This window comes from Callorhinus ursinus, unplaced genomic scaffold, assembly GCF_003265705.2.
Source record: "Callorhinus ursinus isolate GAN/ISIS: 27379988/994484 unplaced genomic scaffold, GSC_fseal_2.0 scaffold59, whole genome shotgun sequence".
Classification (NCBI taxonomy): Eukaryota; Metazoa; Chordata; class Mammalia; order Carnivora; family Otariidae; genus Callorhinus; species Callorhinus ursinus.
In genome coordinates this window covers 4,112,111-4,132,916 of record NW_027397121.1, presented here as the reverse complement: position 1 = coordinate 4,132,916, position 20,806 = coordinate 4,112,111, and the positions used below count along the sequence as shown (strand labels likewise).

General features: G+C 56.0%; 1 protein-coding gene across 5 annotated transcripts in view; it reads right to left on the bottom strand.

The window, feature by feature from the left end:
* CPNE5 (copine 5) overlaps window positions 1-20,806 on the bottom strand; it is an 87,747-nt gene that overhangs the window by 14,096 nt on the left and 52,845 nt on the right. For all 5 annotated transcript variants that reach the window (XM_073884865.1, XM_073884864.1, XM_025862462.2 and 2 more), the window contains 5 exons: window positions 20,096-20,199; window positions 15,337-15,441; window positions 7,857-7,898; window positions 5,964-6,039; window positions 102-155 (listed from right to left, as the gene is read on the bottom strand). In XM_073884865.1, coding sequence (XP_073740966.1) covers window positions 102-155; window positions 5,964-6,039; window positions 7,857-7,898; window positions 15,337-15,441; window positions 20,096-20,199 — 381 coding nt within the window. The remainder of the gene's footprint in view (window positions 1-101; window positions 156-5,963; window positions 6,040-7,856; window positions 7,899-15,336; window positions 15,442-20,095; window positions 20,200-20,806) is intronic.

The window sequence follows — 20,806 nt, the reverse complement described above, 5'->3', positions numbered from 1 at the left end:
CCCTGCACGAGCCCACACAGACACACACGACTCCTGATGCGGACCTAGCTCAGGCCTCAGGATGTTTACACCTGGCTGCAGAGAGGGGTGTGGCTACTCACGGTGCCAGAATTCACGTATTTCTTTTTCTTCATTTTCTTTTTCGGGTTTACCACCTGCAGGAAAAAACAGGTGCCAGGTGAGGAGCATTTCTAAGCAGTCAGGGGTGGGCTCCCAGAGTTTCTAACGACCCCTGGGTATGGCTCCGGCCCCAGCAAGCAGAATGTGAGGTGTGAAGAGACTGGGGGTCCAGGGGAGGAGGGTCCGGGAGGTTTTGTGAGGGACTGGCATTTAGATTTAGACCCAGTTCCACGACCAAACACACCAGGAATAATATTTATTTAACCTTCTTCCCCACTGCTCCCCCAAACACGCCCTCCACCCAATGCAGCCAAAGGAGGCTCCATGTCGCAAAGGGGCCCTGTCTGTGCCTGCCCTTGTATGTTGGCGCAGGCTGCTTCCCGCACCCTGAATGCCTTCTCCTCCACCTTCCACCAATTCCCATCCTCCCTGCTCCTCCTTGGAGATCCAGCCCTAGGGCTGCCCTGGGGCCTTTGGGGCTCCCCTTTCCACCCACCCCCAACTACAGTCTAGTTAGAACTTCCTTAACTGTTCCTCATGTGAAAGCTTTCGTTCCAAACCAGACCGGTCATTGGAGAATATATCACAGGCCTACGTGCATATTTAGCAGATGCTAAAAAACCACTTGTGGGGGGGCTTAACTCAGTGGTCTCAACTGCCCGCCCCCCACCTCCGATATTCGGCCATGTTTGGAGACACTTTGGTTGTCATGACTGGGGTAGAAGACAGAGGCCAGGGACGCTGCTGAACATCAGGCCATGCACTGGGCAGCACCCCCCAACCGCACAAAGAATCTTCGAGTCCAAGGTGTGAGTTGCGTGGAGGCTGAGGAGCCAGGGGGCTCGTGAGCCCTCCAGGGGGCTTTCACATAGGCTGCGTCTGCACTAGCCAGAAGCCTCACGGCTCTTCTGTTTCCATGGAGGAAGGTCAGGGCCTACCTTGCCCTCATCCCCCGTCAAAGGAAGCAAGCGGGTTGAGTTCCACACCTGCTCTGTCCTCTCCACATGGCTGGTGAGCTCATGGCCCTGCCTCCTCCCCCCCCAACCCCGTTCTTTTGCTCGCAGGGGTGGCCAGGCGTCAGCAGAGGCCTCTTCTGTCTGAACGAGTGTTGATGCCCAATTCCTGGAGATCAGGAAACTCAGGCCCAGGGACAGAAGTGATTTGCCCAAGGTCACGAGGTGCTCTGCGTGGTGACAAAATTAGAAACCAGGTTCCTGCCCCGAGGTCAGTGCCGCCTACCTGGGTGTCACCTTGATAACAAATACAGACACATTCCTTCACAAATATTTATGGGGTGGGAGTGGGAGACACCAGTTCCTCTCTTTTAGAATCTTCACTCCAGTTGGAGAAAGATTTGTCCTCAGGAGACAGAGGACAAGAAGCACCAAAAAAGGGGAGCCAGAAACGTGAAAGGAGTTGGTGGAAGGAAGGACCGTTCCTGGCCGAGCATCAGTGAAGGCCCCACCCCCCCCAGGACAGGTGGCGCCGAAGGCAGGTGCTGAGGGCAGGAAGGGTCTGGGCATGGGGAGCTGGAGGGAGGGGCATTCCAGTCGGAGGAGATAGTTTGGGGGAGGGGAGATGGCTACAGAACTGGATGGCAGAACCACAGGGTGAAAGAGCAAACTGGGCTGGCTGGAAGAGAGCCTAGAGTGCCAAGTTAAATGGCTGAACATCACCCAGCAGCCAGCAGGGAACTCTGATGACCTCTAAGCTGGGAGGGGGCCATGATCACAGCAGGCTCTAGGATGCTGGGACCCGGTAGAAATGAGCATGAGGGGAGAAGGAGAGACATCAGGGGCATGTCTACCTGCCTGGTTCTGCCACCTAATGGCTGTGTGACCCTAGGCAAGTTACTTGACCTCCCTGTGCCTCAGTTTCATCTATAAAATTGGAACAAAAAGTACCTACCTTATAGAAAGGTATGGGGATTCAATAGGTCAATATAAGTAAAGCGTTTAGGACATGGTCTGGAACGTAGTGAATACTATGTTAAGTGTCAGCCGCTATTAATTTTTATTACTACCACTACTACCACCCCCACGAGTCCAGCCAGGTGAGAGGTAATGAGGGCCTGGGGGTTGTTGGAACAGGTACTGAGCTATAGCAAAACAGCACTGTCAAGAAGTGACCACAGATCTCGGGCCCAGGGCGGGGCTGCGGGGGCAGGAGGGAAAGGGGTCAGGGGTAACCAGGTAGACACAGAAGGAAGAGCTGGATTTGGGGTCCCAGGTGGGAAGTTCACGTGCGGAGGGCTGGCGAGCTCTGCAGGTGGAAATTGTGAACCTGGGGAGAGAAGCCCAGAACCATCTCAGAGCCCCCAAAGACATGAAGGCTGTCCAGGTGATGTGTTCACAGACACCTTTGTGGAAAGTTCCAATGCTGCACGGTTGCCTCAGTGTCCCAATCTGTCCCATGAGGGTGTGGAACTTTGAGAACTGAATACATCTCAAACTTTTATTCCCTAGTAGCCCTCCCAGCTGAGGAGAACAAACATGGACTCCTGGAGGTCTGGGTGTCGCCCAAAGACCTGGCCACAAGCGCATTTCTTTGAAGTCTTCTGTGTTAACCTTTAAATTAGCCTGTATTCCACATTTCCACTCTCTAATTATAACTGTTTTAATATTACAGCCATGTTTTGTTCTCAGATCCTCATGTGAAGTGGGCACTGAAGAAACGCCCTGTTTATTCTGAGGTTTCAAGCACTCCCAGCACACACCCCCACCCCCACCAGCGAGCCTCTCCAGCCCACAGAGGCCACACCCTGACGGTCCCTGTGGGGCACCGTCGCCCCCTGGGGGCCAGGCCAGGAACTTCCCAGCTCCCAGGCTGGAATTCTCAGCCTTCTCCTCTGCTGGCCTCACACCCCCAGGAGCCCTAAGGCCGCCAGCGCAGGTCTGGGGTCGGCCCTCCTGTGCAAGCAAGCCACCAAGTGGCTCCCACGGGCCAGGAGCTGTGCTGGCTTTGGGAATACGATAATGAGTGAGATGCCACCCCACCCTTAACGCACCTCATGGTCTTTAAAGGGGTGGGAAGTATGACAAACAGGTAATAATAGCCAGGGGGGTGGGGGAGGCAGGGAGGGAGCACCGAGGAGAGCTATTTAGCTCAGACTTTGCGGATGGAGTGAGTGTGCAACCAGAGAAGGCTTCCTGGAGGTGGAATCATACCCAAAGGGAGTCCCCAAGGATCCACAGGCCCAACCAAGTGAAGAGCAAAGGGGGCCCCAGGGGAGAACCGTGGAGTGAAGCACAGAGGCTGAGCCAGCAGGGAGGTTCAGAGAGCCTCAGAGAGCGTAATAGGGCTGCCAGTCGTGGTGAACAGAGAGAAGGGGCTGGGGCAAGACCCCAGGGGCCTCCTAGGGGTGGGAGGTGTGGGTCTACTTACACACACCCACCAGCTGCACGCAGACTGTAGGTTGCTGGGGCCTGGTGCCCATGTGGAGGAGCTTGGACTCCACCTTGTAGGTAAAAGGCCCTGTAGTATCTCAGCTGGGGTGGGGGCGTCATTCTGAATCTCCTCCCTGCCCCAGTGTGTGAACCCCGGCCAGGCAGTGGGTGGGATGCCCAACCAAAGGTTAAGCAGGGTGGCCATGTGATCAGATTACCATTTAGGAGAAGGCCTTGGATTACCGAGTGGGGATGGAAGGAGGTGGGAAGGCTGTTAGGGGTGCTGTTGCAAAGCCCCCCACACAGGGGGGAGGGTGGCGGTGGGGGTGGATGGGAGTGAAGGGAACAAAATGTCAGAGTCTGTGGGTGGTAGGAGGAGTGGGAGTTCAGTTGTGGAGTGGATGTGGGGTGAGGGGCAGGAGGCATCAAGGATGACTCCCCAGGCCCCCAAGATGGCAGCCCAGGAGATGGAGCTGGCTGGCCGGGGAGAGGGGATAGCTGTGGGGAGGCTTCAGACAGTGCCTTCAGTGTGGGGGGCTGAGTCTGAGCAGGGGCCAGCAGACAGCTGGACATACGAGTCAGACACCCAGGGTGAGGCCAGGGCCCGAGATGGTCTTTCCTGACTTCAGTCAGCTGGACTCTAGAAAGGCCTTCCAGTGACCCTGCCCACAGGGCAAGGCCGGCCCCCCTGGGACTGCCAGGGTTTAATTCCTTCTCTACCCAAGGGTGTTTCCGATGGAGAAAACGAGTCAATCCAACCATTTTTGCTTTTAGCTTGAGAGATCATGGCCTCTTCTGAGCCTGTCAAGCACTTAAAAGCCAAACTCCAAGAGATATAATCCCTTCCCTTGCCTTCCCTAAAAATCTCCTTAAAGGCAGCCGGAGAAGGATGGAGCCCGCTTCCCTCCGCCTGGGTGGGGGAACCGAAGACAGCCCTTCCCTTCGCTGATGCAGAAAACAAAGCAATTAACTGTGAGGATCAGAGCCCTTTCAAAGAAACGCACCCACGCTCCATCTTCACAATGGCCTTGTTCAACTGAATTCAGTATGTGCTTGGATCATAAGCACCTACCGGGTGCCCCGCGCTGCCCAGGCCCACGTGAAGGGAGGCCCCAGGAAGGGCTGTCCCCCGGCCTGCCCTTAGGGAGCTTCCATCTAGCCAGAACTCGAGACCTGCCCACTCAGAACAAAGACCCAGGGTGAGGGAGGGAGTGTGTGGAGCGGTTCAGACTCGGTGATGGGAGTCAAAGCCTGCTCCTCAACGTCACTACCTGAGCGGGTTGCTCCTGTAAGGAGAGAGACCATCTCTAGGGCTGCTGTGAGATGGAAATCTCCTGGCACACTGGCACTCAACAGATGATACTGGACGACAGCAGTGACGTCACGCTCACTAGGGACCCGGCACTGTTCTAGTGACTTCTTTAATTCTCAGTGTGCCTGGCACAGAGTGGTTCAGGAACTTAGCCCACATCACGTGGCCGGTATGTGGTAGAGTCAGGGTATGAACCCAAGCAGTTATTAGGGTTCGAAGCGTCTGCGGTTGGGGCACTGGGTGGCTCAGTCGGTTGAGCACCTGCCTTCGGCTCAGGTCATGATTCCAAGGCCCTGGGACTGAGCCCCGCACCATCATCATCGGGCTCCCTGCTCCGCGGGGAGCCTGCTCTTCTTTTCCCTCTGCTCCTCCCCCCACCCCTCTCGTGCTCTCTCTCACTCTCTATCTCAAATAAATAAATAAAATCTTAAAAAAAGAGAAGTATCTGCGGTGAAGTGGGTCTAGCACAGACTGTGCTGTCCATGAAGCTCACACGAGGGAGGAAGCACGAGACCAGAGTGCTGGGAAGGCCACCAGAGGAGCTGGAACTCAAGCTAAATTTGGAAGCTGGGAGGGCATTCCAGGGGGGCGAGCACACACAAGCAAAGGCTCAGCGGCAGAAACTGTCCTTGGAGGGCAACCACTATTATCTCTAGAAAGACTGGGGGCCTTGTCCAGGTTCTCCAGGTCCAGGTGGAGGCATCCTGAGTCCCGTTCCTCTGATTCTTCCCTTCCAGAAACAATAAGATATTCAGCAGGCCCTGAAATTGTTCTGATTGAAGGCAGAGGGCCACCTTGAGCTCAGGACCTTGGATCTCCCCCACCTTCTGCCCCACCGGCACCCCTCCTCGCCCATTTTATTGGAAGAGCGCTTTGTGGGGGCACTAGAACTCAATGATTTGGGGAGCCAGGCAAGCCGACACTGTTTGCCTCTTGATTCTGCCACTTACTGACCCGCGTGTCTTTGGGCAAATTCCCTCAATTCTCTGAGACTCAGGCTTCTTTACTGTAGAATGGGACAATAAGAGCCAACTCCCAGGAGAACATGCAAAAACCCCAGCCCAGCCCATGGCCCACAGTAGTCCTCAGTGGCTGGGAGCTAGGCATAATCAGAGCACACCCCGGACTTCGGGTGTCCGCCTCACCTCGTAGATGTTGAACTGGCTCTGCCCGCGGGCCAGCTCCCGGTAGCTGGTGGTGAATTCTCCAATGAAGTCGTGGCTGCAAGAGAAGGTCTCTGTGAGATGGTGTGACCCAGGCTGCGTACTGCCTCTGCCCATCTCCCCACCTCTCGGCTCTTCCTCTGGCTCCCGATTCTGCCCGGGGCCTCGGCTCCAGGGGCGCATGCCGGCAGAGAGGCTGGGTCTCTGGGAAGAGTCCAGTGTCCCCCGTGGAACAGGAAAGCCAGTGGTCACCTAGCAAAGAGTGGGGCCCCAGAGAAGGGGACCCACTTCTACTTGAAGTCTCGTTTGAACAAAACCAGCAGTGCTGGGGCTTTCGGGGACGACCGGAGAAATTTAAATATGAAATGAATATTAGATGGTATTCAAGAATTATAGTTCAACGTGTCAGGTGTGATAATGGCACTCAAGGTTCTGTAGGAAAATGTCCTTATTTTTTTAGACATTCTCAATGAGATATTTAGAGGTAGAAATGCCTTGATGTCTGTAATTGAAACTACGTCAGCAAAACAGAGCAAATGTGGCAACACGTAGCACTTGTTAAATTCAGATGATAGGCTTAAAAGCCTTCATTAAACTCCTCTCTTTTTCTGTGTATTTGTCATTTTTCCAGTAATGGTCTTTGAAAAGACTGTCTGTGTCATGTCCATTGAGGTAGCTGGAGGTTTTCTGCAGTGGCCACGCCTTCTAGAACTCTGCCCCCACAGTGTGTTCACGTTAAGGGGAGCAAAACCTGTCCACAGGTGAACCCCTGTCTCCCCTGCAGCTGGCTGCCTTTCGCTGTCCTGGCCCCGGGAAGAGGCAGCCTGGGGGGCCTCCGGAGCAGCTGAAGAGTGAGGCCCGGGAAGTGTCCCCGGGGCCTGGCCCTGCCTAGAGCCCACTCTGGATTTTGACTACATATTTATAGCTCTCAGCACTCAAACTACGAGCTCCTTGATGGCAGGACCCTATGACTGGTGGCTGTCCCCAGTTTTTTCCCTTTACAGCACCCCATATCTGCATCACAGACTTGAGAGGTACAGATGGAGATTGTGGGGCTGAAAGCCCCCTTACAACACCCCTATTAGTGCCACAGAATGGAGAGAGTCCCAAAAGTCAGGACGACATATTGGGTGTGGTCCAACAGACAAGTGGGAGCCAGGGAGGTTTCTGGACCAGAGCCAGGAGAGACCCATTCTTGTCCTCATCTATGAATCCCCAGGGACACTGCTCCTTGGGGGCACTTACATTCACAGACAGGGAGGGTACTGGCCTCCCACAGCCCACGTGAGAAGTACCCTCCTACCGGCCAGGCTTGGCCCAACTCAGGTACCGGCTCCCGGGACCATTCATGTGCATCAGAGCTTACCCTTCCCACAGCCCACTCGCTCAGGGCCTGTTCCCTGCAAACAAGTTCCTTTGATACACCAAGGGCCTCCCCACTAGACTGGGGGGAGTCCGTGAGGGCTGAGCTTGTCTTCTGCACCTCGTTCACCCCACAATGCTTAGCCTCACACAGAGAACATGAATAAGTGCTCAGGGGGTCACTCGTATTTGTGCGTTTAAATAGGCACATTTCAGAAAATCCTAATTCTCCCAAATGTGGCAAGGTTTTAGGCACTGGGCTGGCTGCTAGGCAGCTATTCGAGGAAAAGAGGCCCCTGGAACCATGTCATGCAGGACAGAGAGCCTCTGGTGCCTCAGTGACACTGGGCAGGGACAAGCCACTGGGGCAGCGGACCCCCACCCCTGGAAAACCCAGGCTCCCTCACCCCCAGAGCTGCCATGGGCATAGCTCTCCCCGTGTGAGGGCAGGGCCCAACCATCCCTTGGGGCTGCCCTCATCCCTGCTCACCTTCTATCCTCCTGCCTGCTTACCTGCCATCCCGATCCCAGTCGTACACCTCCACCTTGATGGTCCTGCAAGGCAAAGGGCCCGTGGTGGGGTGGGCTTGCCCCGGCACCTGCGTGGCCCTGAGACCAGGCCCTTCCCATGCTCCTGGGCCAGAAGCGTGTGCAGAGACACCCACCAGGCTCCAGGGCCCTCGGTGGAGACGCAGCAGCCCAAGAGACAAAAGAATGATCTTGAAGCCTTTTAGCAAAGGTCTTAGGGACAGAGGCATCCCGAAAGCTGTGTAGGGACTTCCCCGAGTTTCAGGGAGGATGTGGAAAAACAGCCTCAGATTTCAGTTCACCCCACCTTCTCCTTAGCCACCCCAGATGGGACACAGGTCCCAGGATGAAGCCATAGTGTGGATTTATCAAGGGTGGGGGCACTGCGGTGGGAATGTGGGATCTCAGGCCAGAGCCGGCTGGGCTCTCCTGGGGAGGGGTAACAAGACTGCGTGCTGGTGGGACCCCAGTCCGAGGAGTCTGAGCGGTGGGGGACCAGCCCGGCCCGGCAGGAAGGGGCCCAGGGCCCCCCCTGAGTCAGGAATGGCCTGCTGAGCTTTTCCATTGCCACGACTGGCTCCTGAGTGAGGGTGTAATTATCTTCACATTTTAGCCTGGCTGCTTTAATTAGTTTGTTTTGACTCCTGTGCATGGGGCTGGGCTTTGGGAGCCCATTTTATTTTTAGCCCGTTTCCATGGCAACAGGCTAGCCGACCAGAGGTGGGAGGAGGGAAGTGGAGGGCTGCGGGTTAACCCTTGGTGCCGGTGGTCCTCCAGGGAGGCCCAGGGAAGGGCGAGCTGCCAGGGTCCTCCTGCAGGCTCAGGGTCCCGGGAGGCGCCAGAGGCGTGAGCAGCAGGGGTCTCCAGCCGTCAGTCCTAAACGGGGCTCGCAGAGGCAGCCGCCTGGGCCGGGCTTCTTCTAGTCGCAGATCGTCTCGCCCGGGGCCGCGGCCCGTCTTTGCGGGTGTGCGAGGAGTCGGCCTCGGAGTGGCGCGGCCCCCAGCAGGAGGCGCTGTCTCCCCGCAAATGAGCCTCCCCCGGGCCTCGGGGCGGGGTGCGGATCCGCCCGCCACAGGGGCACCAACTGTTCCCCAGGAAGGAACGTCTGGGAGGCCGTGCACCAGCCGGGATTTTTGTGACCGCACTGTTAAATGGGGGCAGGCATGGAAGCCCGTCATTTCAAGGAATCCTCTAAATTCTTGTGAAAAACAAAACACCGTGTCTCTCTGAAGTGAATGGTGGCGAGAGAAAAAAATCTAGGCCCCTGAAGGTGGGCTGGTGAGCTGGAAAGAGAGGAAGGAGGCCGGCATGCAGATGCTGTGGGACCTGGAGAGGTCACTGAACCTCTCCGAGCCACAGACCATCTTTTTCAAGGAGGGATAATAGCGGCCTTGCAGAACAGCTGCAAAGCAGAGTCTCGGAGCCCACCTGACGCGCAGGGGGGTCTCGGCAAAAAGGCCTCCTCTCCGCTTTGGCATTCGGCCACACTTGGATTGCTTTTCACAGGAAATTTACTTAAATCAGGGACACTCCTGCCTGGGTACCTGGGCTCTGTGACTTCCAATTCCTGGAATGACACGGCTGGAAGTGACCTCCATGGCATCCAAGCCTGGCCACCTGGCCGATCACCAAGGAGCTTTTCAGACATACACAGCCCCAGGTCCAGTTCCTGGCGGCTCTGGGCAGGGCCCAGGGATCTAGTTTAAAGGCTTCCCAAGCAGCTCTGCTGTGCATGTTCATTTTCAGATGGGGAAGGCTGAGCCCTAACGGATGCACCCAGGGTCACAGAGCTAGTGAGGGTAGGAGCCAGGACCCCGCCCCACAATGCCAAAGTCCCCCAGTCCTTCCCAGAGCCGTGCAGCTCTGTAGGGGACTTTCGGGGGACCTCAGCAAGGAGTGCCTCTCCTGAGACCGCCAACACCAGCCCCTCAGGCAACTGGATCAGTGACAGCCACAAGCTCAGAGGCTGTAGGAGGATCCCAGTTACGGCCACAGCCTTGGATACCCCAAAAATCACTAAGGAGTTGTTTTTTTTTTTGTTTTTTTTTTTTTAATCCCAGGGCCCAAGGGCCTGATTTAGTTGGGCTGGATAGTACTCAGGCTCGGGTAGTTTTGGCAAGTCCCCTGGCTGATTGGAATGCACGGCCAGAGCCACCGACCTTTTCTAGAGGAGAGTGCTGGGTTTCCACCCTGGTTGCACACTGGATCCCCTGGCGCATGTTAGCAATCCTGACACCAGCGCCTCACCCCGGAGGTTCAGCATCAGTTGTTCTGGGGTACAGCCTGGGCAGGGGGACTATTAAAAGCTCCCTGGGGAATTTTAACTTGCAGCTGAGGTTGAGACCCCTGGGTGTGAGATTCCTGTGCAAACTCAGCCCGGCTGCAGCAGAGGCTCCAGGGACGGCTGCAGCTTGGGGTCAGATGAGCTCCGAGGCTGCAGCCTCCAGCACCCGGAGAGGAGGTGAGAGAAATGGTGCCCAGAGCCTTCTGGCAGCGGCAGAAGCCAGACACAGCTCCGACTACTCTAGGGACAGCTCTGTGCCCCCTGTGGGCTGTAGGCACAACCCCTTAGCACAGGCCTAATGAAGGCTCACATCAGGCCAACTGTGACCTCTGGGGTTGGGACCCTAGAGGAGGGGCTTCTGGGTGTGGCACAATGGGCCTCTGCTACCCACAAAATGAACATCGTATTTGGCATTAAAGGCTCAGAACACAGAGCCCCTAATCTGGGAGGCAGTGAGGGGGCAAGAGAAGGCTGCAGGTACCGTACCAGCTGTGTAGCCCTGTGCAATTGGCCTCCCCCCCGCCCCGCCCTGGGGGGACTCTGTTTACCCCTCTGTAAAATGGGATAATCACACCCACTTTGGCGTTGTTGTGAGAAGTCAACTACATCATTCGCATGTCATTCACACCAATATTGGACACGTGTTCTGTTCCATCTAAAACACTCCAGCCTTTCATCCAAGCCCCTGTCTTCCACACAATTGCTATTCACCATGAAAATGTCAGCTCCATGAGACCAGGGAGTTTGGGTTGTTTTGTTCCCTGCTGTATCTTCAGCTTCTAGAACAGTGCCTGGCATATAGTAGGTAATATAAATATTATTAAATATCCATCACCTGACTGAGATTTCACGACTTTGTGAAGCTACCATGCAGTAACAATTCACTCCTTCCACAAAATCACAAAGGGAAGCCCGAAGTGTGTGTGGCTTTCCCCACATCACACAGGGGCTCGGCTGGGAAGCCAGGCCTGGGGCTGGGAGCCAGTGTCCTGTGGGCCTCTGGATGCCTGGGGCTGCGGTGACAGAGCTGGGTCTGTGTGAGCCTCAGCAGGCCAGCCGGGCTGAGGGACGCCCGCAGGCTTCCCTCTTGGCACATCCGCACACCCACGGTTCTATCTATAGTCTCCTCGGAGCAGAGCTGCACGTCTGCCTCCTAATGAGCCTCTCCAGGGCTGACAGGTCCCCAGGGGTTGGCCCTAAACTGGCTGAGTCAGCCCAACAGTCCTAGAGGCTTCAGGGAAGAAGAGGGGTGTCGGGCCTCACTGGGGGGCAGGCAATGACACTGGATGGTGGGGCCCCGTGCAAGCCCAGCCATACTGCAGAGGCTTTCCCTCCTCAGTCTGCGTTCAGCTGCTTCTGCATGTGTCAGGTGGTCATACGTAGTGGCTGGGCCCCCTCCCAGGACTTAGCACATGGTGGGGTTCAAGGGAGAAGAATTTGCCTTCTCCAGCAGGCCCTCAAAAGTGTGAAGCTCCTGGGATGTGAGAGCCCCCAACCCTAGGGGGTCCTGTCCCCTCTCCAGGGGAGGACCCAGGACGATGACTTACTCTCTTCCAATCCACTCATTCAACATTAAGGTGTGAGTGAGGGAGAGCAGTCTGACCAGGAGCATCTGGCTCAAGGGGGAATAAACCCTCAAGTTACAGAATGTTCAAGGGCAGAGTGGGGGGGGGGCTTTAGGAAACGCTGGGGAAGTGCTTCTTGTCATCACCCCCTTCACCCCATGGGAGGGCTGGTCTGTCTCTGATCTTGACATCAGCTCCTCTGACTCCAGCTCTGCTCAGCTGGCTCGCTTGGGTTTGGACTGGAAACACAGCAAAGGCAGGGGGGACCTCCACCTATAGAGAAGGCAACTTTCGGAGAAGGGACATGTACCTTCTCCTTGCTTTGGCAAGATACATAAGCTCCAATCCTCTGTTTCCCCGTCTGTGAAATGGGCATGTCACTAGGACCCAACTTCTAGGGTTGCTGTGAAACTTCAATTCGCAAAATAAGATAATGTATTCAAACCAATTAAGGCACAATTTGATCCATGTCTGAAAAGGCTCGGTAATCTTAACTGGTTTCCACCCATCATTCCAAGTAAACTGTCCTTCTTCACAGCTCGCTGCTTCTCACCCTCCCGGCCCTCTTCTTCATGGTAGGAGTTGATACTGCTGTTTGGATTCTCCCCTGAGCCCAGGCCCCTGCCCCCAGCTGCCTTCTCCAGGTTCCCTCCCAGCGCTCCGACCATCTCCTGGTCTCTCTCCTGCTCCCGACCCGTGCAGGGCCTCGGGCACCTCACCTCTGCCAGCTCTCTGTCGTCTCCCCTCGGCAGAGCACCACCGTGCCTGCCCCACAGCCCACTCTAGCTCCCTGTCACCCTTCCATTTCTGTCTCTCGACCCCAGCTCCAAACACAAATGACCTCTACGTCCCTTTCGCCCCCAGATATGGGTGATGGCAAGGCCTTTGAGTCTTCACCTCCAGGCTCAAGGCCTGCCCCGAGTCCCTGGGCAAGCCCTCCGCCAAACGTGCCCCACTCACACAGGTCTTATCCATTTGGCGGCCGCAGAGTGTGAGGGTCACGAATACAAATTCTCTAGCCAGCCTGCCTGGCTCCAAATCCTGGTTCTACAATTGACGGGCGATAAGATCATATGTGAGCCACTTAAACTCTTTGGGCCTCAGTTTCTTTACCTGTAAAATGTGGGTAGTATTAGCATGTTTTCAGGGGAAATACTAATTGTTGGGAGAATGAAATCAGTTCATATACATAAATTACCACGGAAGTGCTACAGGAAACTTTGCTATTATTCTTATTCTTCTTCTTCTTCTTCTTCTTCTTCTTCTTCTTAACTGTCTCCCACTCTGGCCTGCGAGCAACCTAACAGGGAGGCTTGGGTCTGATGTTCACTATGCCCACAGAACCCAACATGAGGCCCGGTGCCAGGCTGGCTTGGAAGACACGGCTGCTGGATTAAACTGAATGTATCTGTGAGCTTCAAGAGGTACCTCGGGGGGAGAGGAAAAGTGGCTTCGTTTTCCCGCACAAACCCCTCCCTCTGCTGCCCTGAGAGGGCCTCCCGAACGCTTACACCTCCCACGTGGCTGTTGGGTACATAGGTCACCCTAGAGCTCAGTGGCAGAGGGGCCGTGTGACATGCCTGGGCCCCTCCATTAACACCACTGTCAGTCACGTCACAGTCAATCTGTTCCCGGCTGTGGAGAAGGGCCTGAGCTGCCTGGCCATGCTGGAGGGAAACCAGCCTGGGGCTCAGCCTGTGAGGGGGGGAATGGGGGTCTCTGGAGGTGTTCCCCACCAGCTCTACCCTCACCTCCACCGGTGGTTGAACAGTGAGCCCAGGCCTCTGAGCCCGGCTGCCTTCCTCACTGTCCCTGACAAGGCTGGGTTCTCAGGGTGCAGTGTTGTCGGGGGTCAGCTGGACCCCCAACAACATCTGGGTAGTGGGGCCAGAGATCCCAAATCCTCCCACCCCGTGAGACTTGAACTGCTACGCTCTCCCATCCCCCAATCTCGGATTTCCCCTCCATTCCTGTCCCCTTTCGCGATCCCAATCATTCTTCCAGCAGCCAATAACCGCCAGCACCTCCCAGCCCTCCCCAAGCCCCCTTCACACGGTGGTGCTCCAGCCAGACTGTCCTCCCACTCTGCAGGCCCCCGGACCCGGCCGGACGTGTAACCAGGCTTTGTTTGGCTGGAATGTCTGTTTTTGTCTCCAGTCTCATTTCGCACAATTATTTAGCTATCTAAAACGCAGATGTGTGCACATCTGAGCTCCCTGTGGTCAGACTAGAGGCTCCCTAGAGATGGAAACGCGGCTAAATTCCCTTGAATGCCACACAACTGCAGGCGAGGCGTCGAGCACATAGTAGGTGCTCAGTGACCACCTGTGGAACAGACGGGCTGATCAGTCCCCGCTAAGAGGCAGGAAAAGGAGCCACCTCATCTCCTGGATCAGCAACCTAATAGGGCAGCCTGAGGGTTTCCTGGAGGGAGACAGAGGCGTCTGAAGGCCATCCGCTCTGTCATTCTTACTCCACTGTGCCACACGTACCCAGTCAGGAGCCACTGTGAGCAGGCCCAGCTCGCTCAAGGCTTCCCCAGGGAGCCCTGGAGTGTCCCATCCCGACTGGCAGCTCATCTGCTGGCAACAGTGATCTCCGGGAAAGCAGGCCAGGTTCTCGTGACTTCACACAGACCGACGCCATCATACAGCACCCATTTTACGTGCCCCCCACTCCCCGGCACTCAGCACAACATGTAATTATATGTTTCTTTGTGTGATTATCGGATTAATGTCTGCCTCCCCGACGAGAATGTAAACTCCACAAGGTTGGGTGAAGGGTGAAGACTGTGTGTTCGGTGTCCTGCTGATTTCCCGGGAGCTAGCGCAGTGCCCGGCACACGGTAGGAAGTCAATCAACGTTTGTGGACAAAATGCGGGATTTGGTATTTTATGCACACCAGGGCTTTCTTGTGTAGGTTGTGTCATGTGAGCTTCTAAGCAGCCCTTGAAGGTAGGTGGACGTTTAAAACCTATTTTACAGATAAGGAAACTGAGGCTCAGACAGGTCAAAGCTTGCCCAGGTTGACAGCGCTTTTTAGTCACAGAGCCAGGGTTAGAAACCAGGTCCCCAGTATCTATACCCAACAACCTACACTCAAACAATGGTGAGAGCCGACATGTAATCAGAGCAGGCTGCGGCACATCAAAAAAGTTTCCTGAATTTTCTGTACTCCGGCCCTCTCACCCCATTTATCTTGGGATCCTGACTCCCCAGGGTCCATCTGCTAGGAGCTGGGGTTGGTGTGGCCACCTCTGCCTGCATCTAGAGCCCCCAGCCTGTCTCCCCCTGCCCCTCCACTGGAAATCATGACGAGAAAGGCTGCGGAGCTCCAGGCCGGGACACCCAACACCCACCCGGGCTCCTCGGCATCCCATCCCACCCCCACCCCGCCTGGGGAGGTCCGCACCAGGGGAGGGCTGCCAGACCAGGGGGACAGCGGCAGGGCAGGCTGGGGAGGCAGGCCTATGAGAAGGAGGCAGACACTGCCCAGGGGGGCGAGGGGCAGGGACAGCACTGCTCCAGGGGGCTCCGCCCATACCGCCCCGCCCCGGGAACAGCCCGCACTGACACCCGACACCCCACACCCAGGAGGGACAGGTTCTCATCTCACCGGTCATAGTCCCCATTGCAGAGCGCTCTCACAGGAATGGAGAAGGTTTGCCAGACTGGGTTTAGGGTGTTCTTCATGACCTCGGTCTTGTGGCAGATGGTGAACCTGGTGAAGGAGAGACGGAAGGTGTCAGGCCTGAACCCAGGGAGGCAGAATCCAGGTCAACAGAGGGGCCAACCGATTAATCTCTGCACTTGCCATACAGTGGAAGCCAGAGCTTCATGAGATGATGAGCTGCCTGTCACTAGCAGCATCCAGGCACTAACTATGGCCATTTTTTAAAAAGATTTTATTTATTTATTTGAGACAGAGAGAGAGAGAGAGAGAGAGAGAGAGCATGCGTGTGCACAAGCAGGGGGAGGGGCAGAGGGAGAAGCAGACTCCCCGCTGAGCAGGGAGCCCAAAGTGGGGCTCAATCCCAAGATCCCGGGATCATGACCTGAGCTGAAGGCAGAGGCATAACCAACTGAGCCACCCAGGCGCCCCATAGATGGCCATTTCTTGGTGACACTTGAGAGAGGATTCCCAGCAGCAGGTGGCGAGTGTCAGGAGATAATGGGTTCTGCCCCCCTCCCCACCTCTCTGTGTGACCTTGAGCAAGCCAGCCTCTGTGACCTTGAGCAAGCCCATCCCTGCCCCGTAAACTCAGGGAGTTGGCTGCTGTCAGATGTTCTTCATCTGAGACCCATGGAAGGATCTGTGAATGGGATTTAGGGTTTGTGAACCCCTGAAATCGGGGTGAACTTGGGTGGGTGACTTTCATATGCTTGCTGTTCCCCTGCCTGAAGCATTGTCTCCCCAGATTTCCATGTTCATGGCTCATCTCCTCACTTCCTTCAGGTCTTTACTCAAATGTCACCCGTCTGACAAAAGCACCTGCCCTGATATAAAATTTATAACCCCTAGTCCCCTCCCATGCTTTTTTTCTACTTTACCTGTTATGTTTTGACAATGTTTCTCCTTATTTACTTTATGCTTTGTCACTAAAATGCAAGCTCCGTAAAGACAAGGGTCTGGTCTTCCTTGATCACTGGTATATCTCTGGTGCCCAGACCAGTGCCTGGCACTGAGTAAGCATTCACTAAATTTTTTTTTTTTTTTTTTTTGGAACTAATGAATAGATGTACGTCTCAGAGGAGAGTTTCCACAGCTTTCACGGGCATTAAAGGCAGTGAAAGTGAGGCCCTGGCTTAGACAATCTCTAAGACACTTTGGGCTCTCCCAGTCTGAATCCACCAAGCCTGCTTTGCAAACTAGCTTACCCCGCTGGGCTCCAATCCAGCGTCCCTGCCCACTCCCCATGCCATGCCTGCTGGCCCCGTCCCGGCAGCCTGCCCTGCCAACACGGAGGGGTGGCCAGGAGCCAGAGCCAACCTGGGGGCAGAGGCTGTCCCCCTGAGATTTCCCAGCCTCCCCCCGCCCCAGCCACCTCCCAGCCTGGAAAGGTCACCCCGGAAAGTGCCTGGGCCCCGCCCGTGCCCACACAGCCTCTGCCATTTCTTCTCTGGCAATTTTCAAGTCAAAATGTCATTCCTGTCACCGCGGCTCAGCGTTTCTCTTCTCTGCTCCTTCTCGCCCGCCCACGGGCGTGTGGAGATACATGCGGGAGACCTCCCCACACACCCCGGAGCTGGTGACGAGGACAGGAATGGAGAATGGGGCCAGGAGGGGGCCACGGCTGCCCAAGTTGGGGCAGGCAGGTAAGGCAGGAAGAGGAAAGGGTTGGGGAGAGAGGGGCACGGCGGGGGGGGGGGGGGAAGAATCAGGAGCAGCCCCTGGGCTTCGAAGGGAGGGAGTCTGCCTGCCTGTGCAGAAGCCGGGCCCGGGCTCCAGAGACCTTCTACCTGGAACAGTTACACCCACCTGCTGGGGGACCCTCCCAGCCCCTCCATCTCTTTGGACCCACCGACTTCTCTGTCTCTTCCTTGCCAACCAGTTTCTTGACTGGGTCTTCTGAGCTATTAGCCCGATTGCTTCCCTCCGTGCTTCTCCCTGGGCCCTGTGTAGTCCTGTTTCTGCTTTCAGACTCTGGGTCTGAAGCTGCTTTCTTTAAGGTCCCCCAAGCCCCTCATCCCCAAATCCACAGACCCCTCGACTTCCTGCTGCACTTGCCGTGGGGCCGGGCCCTTCCTTGAGTGGAAATGGTCCCTGCAGGCATCTCATGGCTCCAATCAATTCACCCCGACTCCCGCTCAGGGCGGGTGGTGTGGGAGAACATGAGTTGGACTGGTGAGGCTACAGCCCCAGGGCCCCTCCCGCCAGCTGTGTAGCCCTGGGCAAGTGACTTTCTCTAAGCTTCCCCTTCATTGTAAAATGGGGCGGGGAACCGGGCCCTGTTCTAATGACATATATGAACTCATTTGGTCCTCACAGCAACCCCGAGAGGGAGGTGGTAGGATTATCCCCACTGCACATACTAAGCACCTGAGTTGGGGAGGTTATAGGGGCACTATCCAATATGGTAGCTTCTAGCCACATGGGGCTATTTACCTTTAAATTACTCTAAATTAAATTAAAAATTAAGCTCCTCAGTCACACGAGCCCCGCTTCACAGACTCAACAGCTACATGTAGCTAGTGGCAACTGTACTGGACGGCGAGACACAGAACATTTCCATCATTCCAGAAAGTTCCATTGGGTTAAGAGACTTGCCTGAAGGTACACAGTAGGCAGCCCGGCGGAGCCCTCTGCCACATTCTTACTCCCAGAGGAGTGACTGGGACTGAAGAAGACAAAGTAGGTACAGGGCCAGCAGGACAGTGCGTGCTCTGAAGATGCTTCCTCCCCTTTCCCTCCAGGACATTCCACTCCCTGGGTTCCATCATCGACCTTCCTCCTGACGTCTTCCTAACTGGGGGTGTCTCCCAAACCTACTCATCTCTCCTCAAACTCTGGGTAACCACCCTGCCTCCACCAGGTCAGCCTCTGACCTGTGCCCACAGACTGGCCCATCCTTTGGGGGCCTCTGGTGGGTTTCTCGGGCTGCCCTTGGTGACCCCTCCTGGAGAGATCCAGCCCGTGCTTCAAGTGAAACTCATCCCCAAATAAACTCCCATCGCCTCCCCCATCTGACCAGCTCCTTTGCCATTTTTAACACTCTGGGTTGCCCACAGCTCCACTACCGGGGCCACCCTGGTCCTGCCTAGTGAGGTCCGCTCACTGTCCTTTTGCTGGCGTCCTCCCCTTCCCACTTCCTCCCTGCATTTCCCCGGCGAGGCTCTGAGGCTCGCCTGCGCTCAGCACCTCCCACCTGTTCACGGTGTCAGTCACGAGTCTCTCCCTCTTCCCTGCCCCCTCGGCACCCATCCTACACAGGCTCTGCTAGAACAATCACTGGCAAATACTTTGCAACACAGCCCTCCCCTGCTCCCACCCCCAAATTCCTCTCTCCTGGCCAGCTGGCCTTCACCTCCAAGACAAACCTGGCCTGACCAGGCATCGCCTCTCTGGAGGAGACCTGTGTGGACATTCCCATGGGCGCCCGGAACATCACTCGGCCCTTTCCCTCCCTCCCTCAAATCAAGTCAAAGTCAACAAGAATTATTTAAAGAAATCCTGCTGGGAGTCCTTTGGTGAGACAGACTCCTTTTGTTATGCAAATGATCACACCTAATTTCCCTTGTTTTGTTCGTTCAGGTTTTAAAATCGGTTTTCCTTGTGAAACACACCTCCTCCCTGCTCCTCCCTCCCCCCCAACACACACACACACACACACACACACACACACACACACACACACCCAGAGTTCCAGAATCAAGGGGAACTTGGAGGAAGCCTTTCCGCCCTCCGCTCCGGACACACCTGCTTTGCACTCCCCTTTTCTCTAGCCTGTTATTCACCTGCTCTTCCCCCATGGACCCATTTTCTCCCTCTCCTTCCAAACCTGCTTCCAAGTTCCCCTTCTCCAGCCGTGTTTCTCTAATTAACCTCCCTGACCCCATCGCTTCCCGGTTCTGCAGCATCCCAGCTCAAAGTGGCCACAGCTTCCCACAGCTGTGCTGCTTAAAGAGACCGTGGAGACCGCCTAATCCAACTGGTTCATTTTCCTGATGAGAAAACAGGCCCAGAGAGGGGGTATAACTTGCCCCAGGTCACACAGCAAGCCAGTGGGGTGGACCGAGGTCCCCAGACCCTCAACCTAGAATCTATGCATCTGTGTGCATGGCTGACCTACATTTGCCGACGTGTTGTGTGTGTTTCCGTCATACTGTGGGTGGCTTCCAGATTAGGGAGAGGAGAGGAGGAAATGGGGGCTTTAAAGACGCGTGCGGTTTTGAATGAAGCCTATGGCAAGGTGTGGGACTGGCCTGGTAACAGGGTCCGGATTTGCCATGCTGGGCGTGTGGTAGTTGGGTGGGGGGGCACGTGTGGTAGTGGGGTGTTCAGAGGGCTGCGGGTGGAGGAGGGGTGGGCTGGAGAAATGTGCTGATTTGTGTGGAAGAAGGAAGGGGCTATTCGGAGGAACCCCTCGTTCCCACCCTAGCCCTGCTTTCGCCCACTCCCCTCACCTCCAACATACCTAGCACCCACCATTGCTGAGACCCTCAGAATGGCACTGCTGGCTTGGGAGCTGCCCCTACCCCCCACCGGTCCCAACCGCATGTCAGGGCACTACCCAGGAGCCCCGACTTCTATTGTGAGCAGCAGGCCCAGGCAGCACTGGGAAGAGGCGGGCCCAAGCCCCCCCCTGCCTGAAAGGTCACCACACCCCTCCATCCCTGATGCTGGAAAGGGAGTGAAGTGCTGTCAGGGGACTTACGTTCCATCCTCATTGCTTCTGTAGAACACCAAGAAGGGGTCGGACTTCCCAAAGAAATCCTTTTTGTCCAGCTTGTTGGCACAGAACTGCATTGTGGCTACATCCTGGTGGGAAGGAGGGAGAACAGGGGTGTGAGGCAGGAGACGGCTGGAGGGCGCCCCAATCCCCGTGGAAACACAGCCCCAAGACCCTGGAAAACAGGAGGATTCTGAGCACCAAGCTGGTTAAAAGACAGCATGTTACGTTTGCCCTGCACCAACCAAGGGCCAGGCCCTGGGCTAATACTGGGGGGTTCTCATTTCATCTTCAAACAACCCCACTGGGCAGGTCTGATGGAGCAGTATGGGGCAGGGTGGGGGGTGGATTCTGGAGCCAGCTGCCCCAGTTTGAATTCTGGCTCTGCCACTTTCTAGCTGTGTGACCTCAGACAAGGGAGGCAACCCCTTGGAGCCTCAGTTTCCCCTCTGTAACACAAGGCTGATCACGGCACCCACCTCAAAGGGCTATTGCAAGGACTAAAGGCAAAGCACTTGGCAGAGTGCAGGTACATCAGTGTTGATGTGCGTGAGTCCATTACTGTTTTACCCCGTGGCTCAGAGAGGTGAAGCGACTCACCCAAGGCTACTCTGAGCTTGGTCTGCCAACCTCAGAGCCCTCGCTCTGTCCACAGCACCTCATCCCCTCACACACTGGGTGGTTCCAAGAAGACCG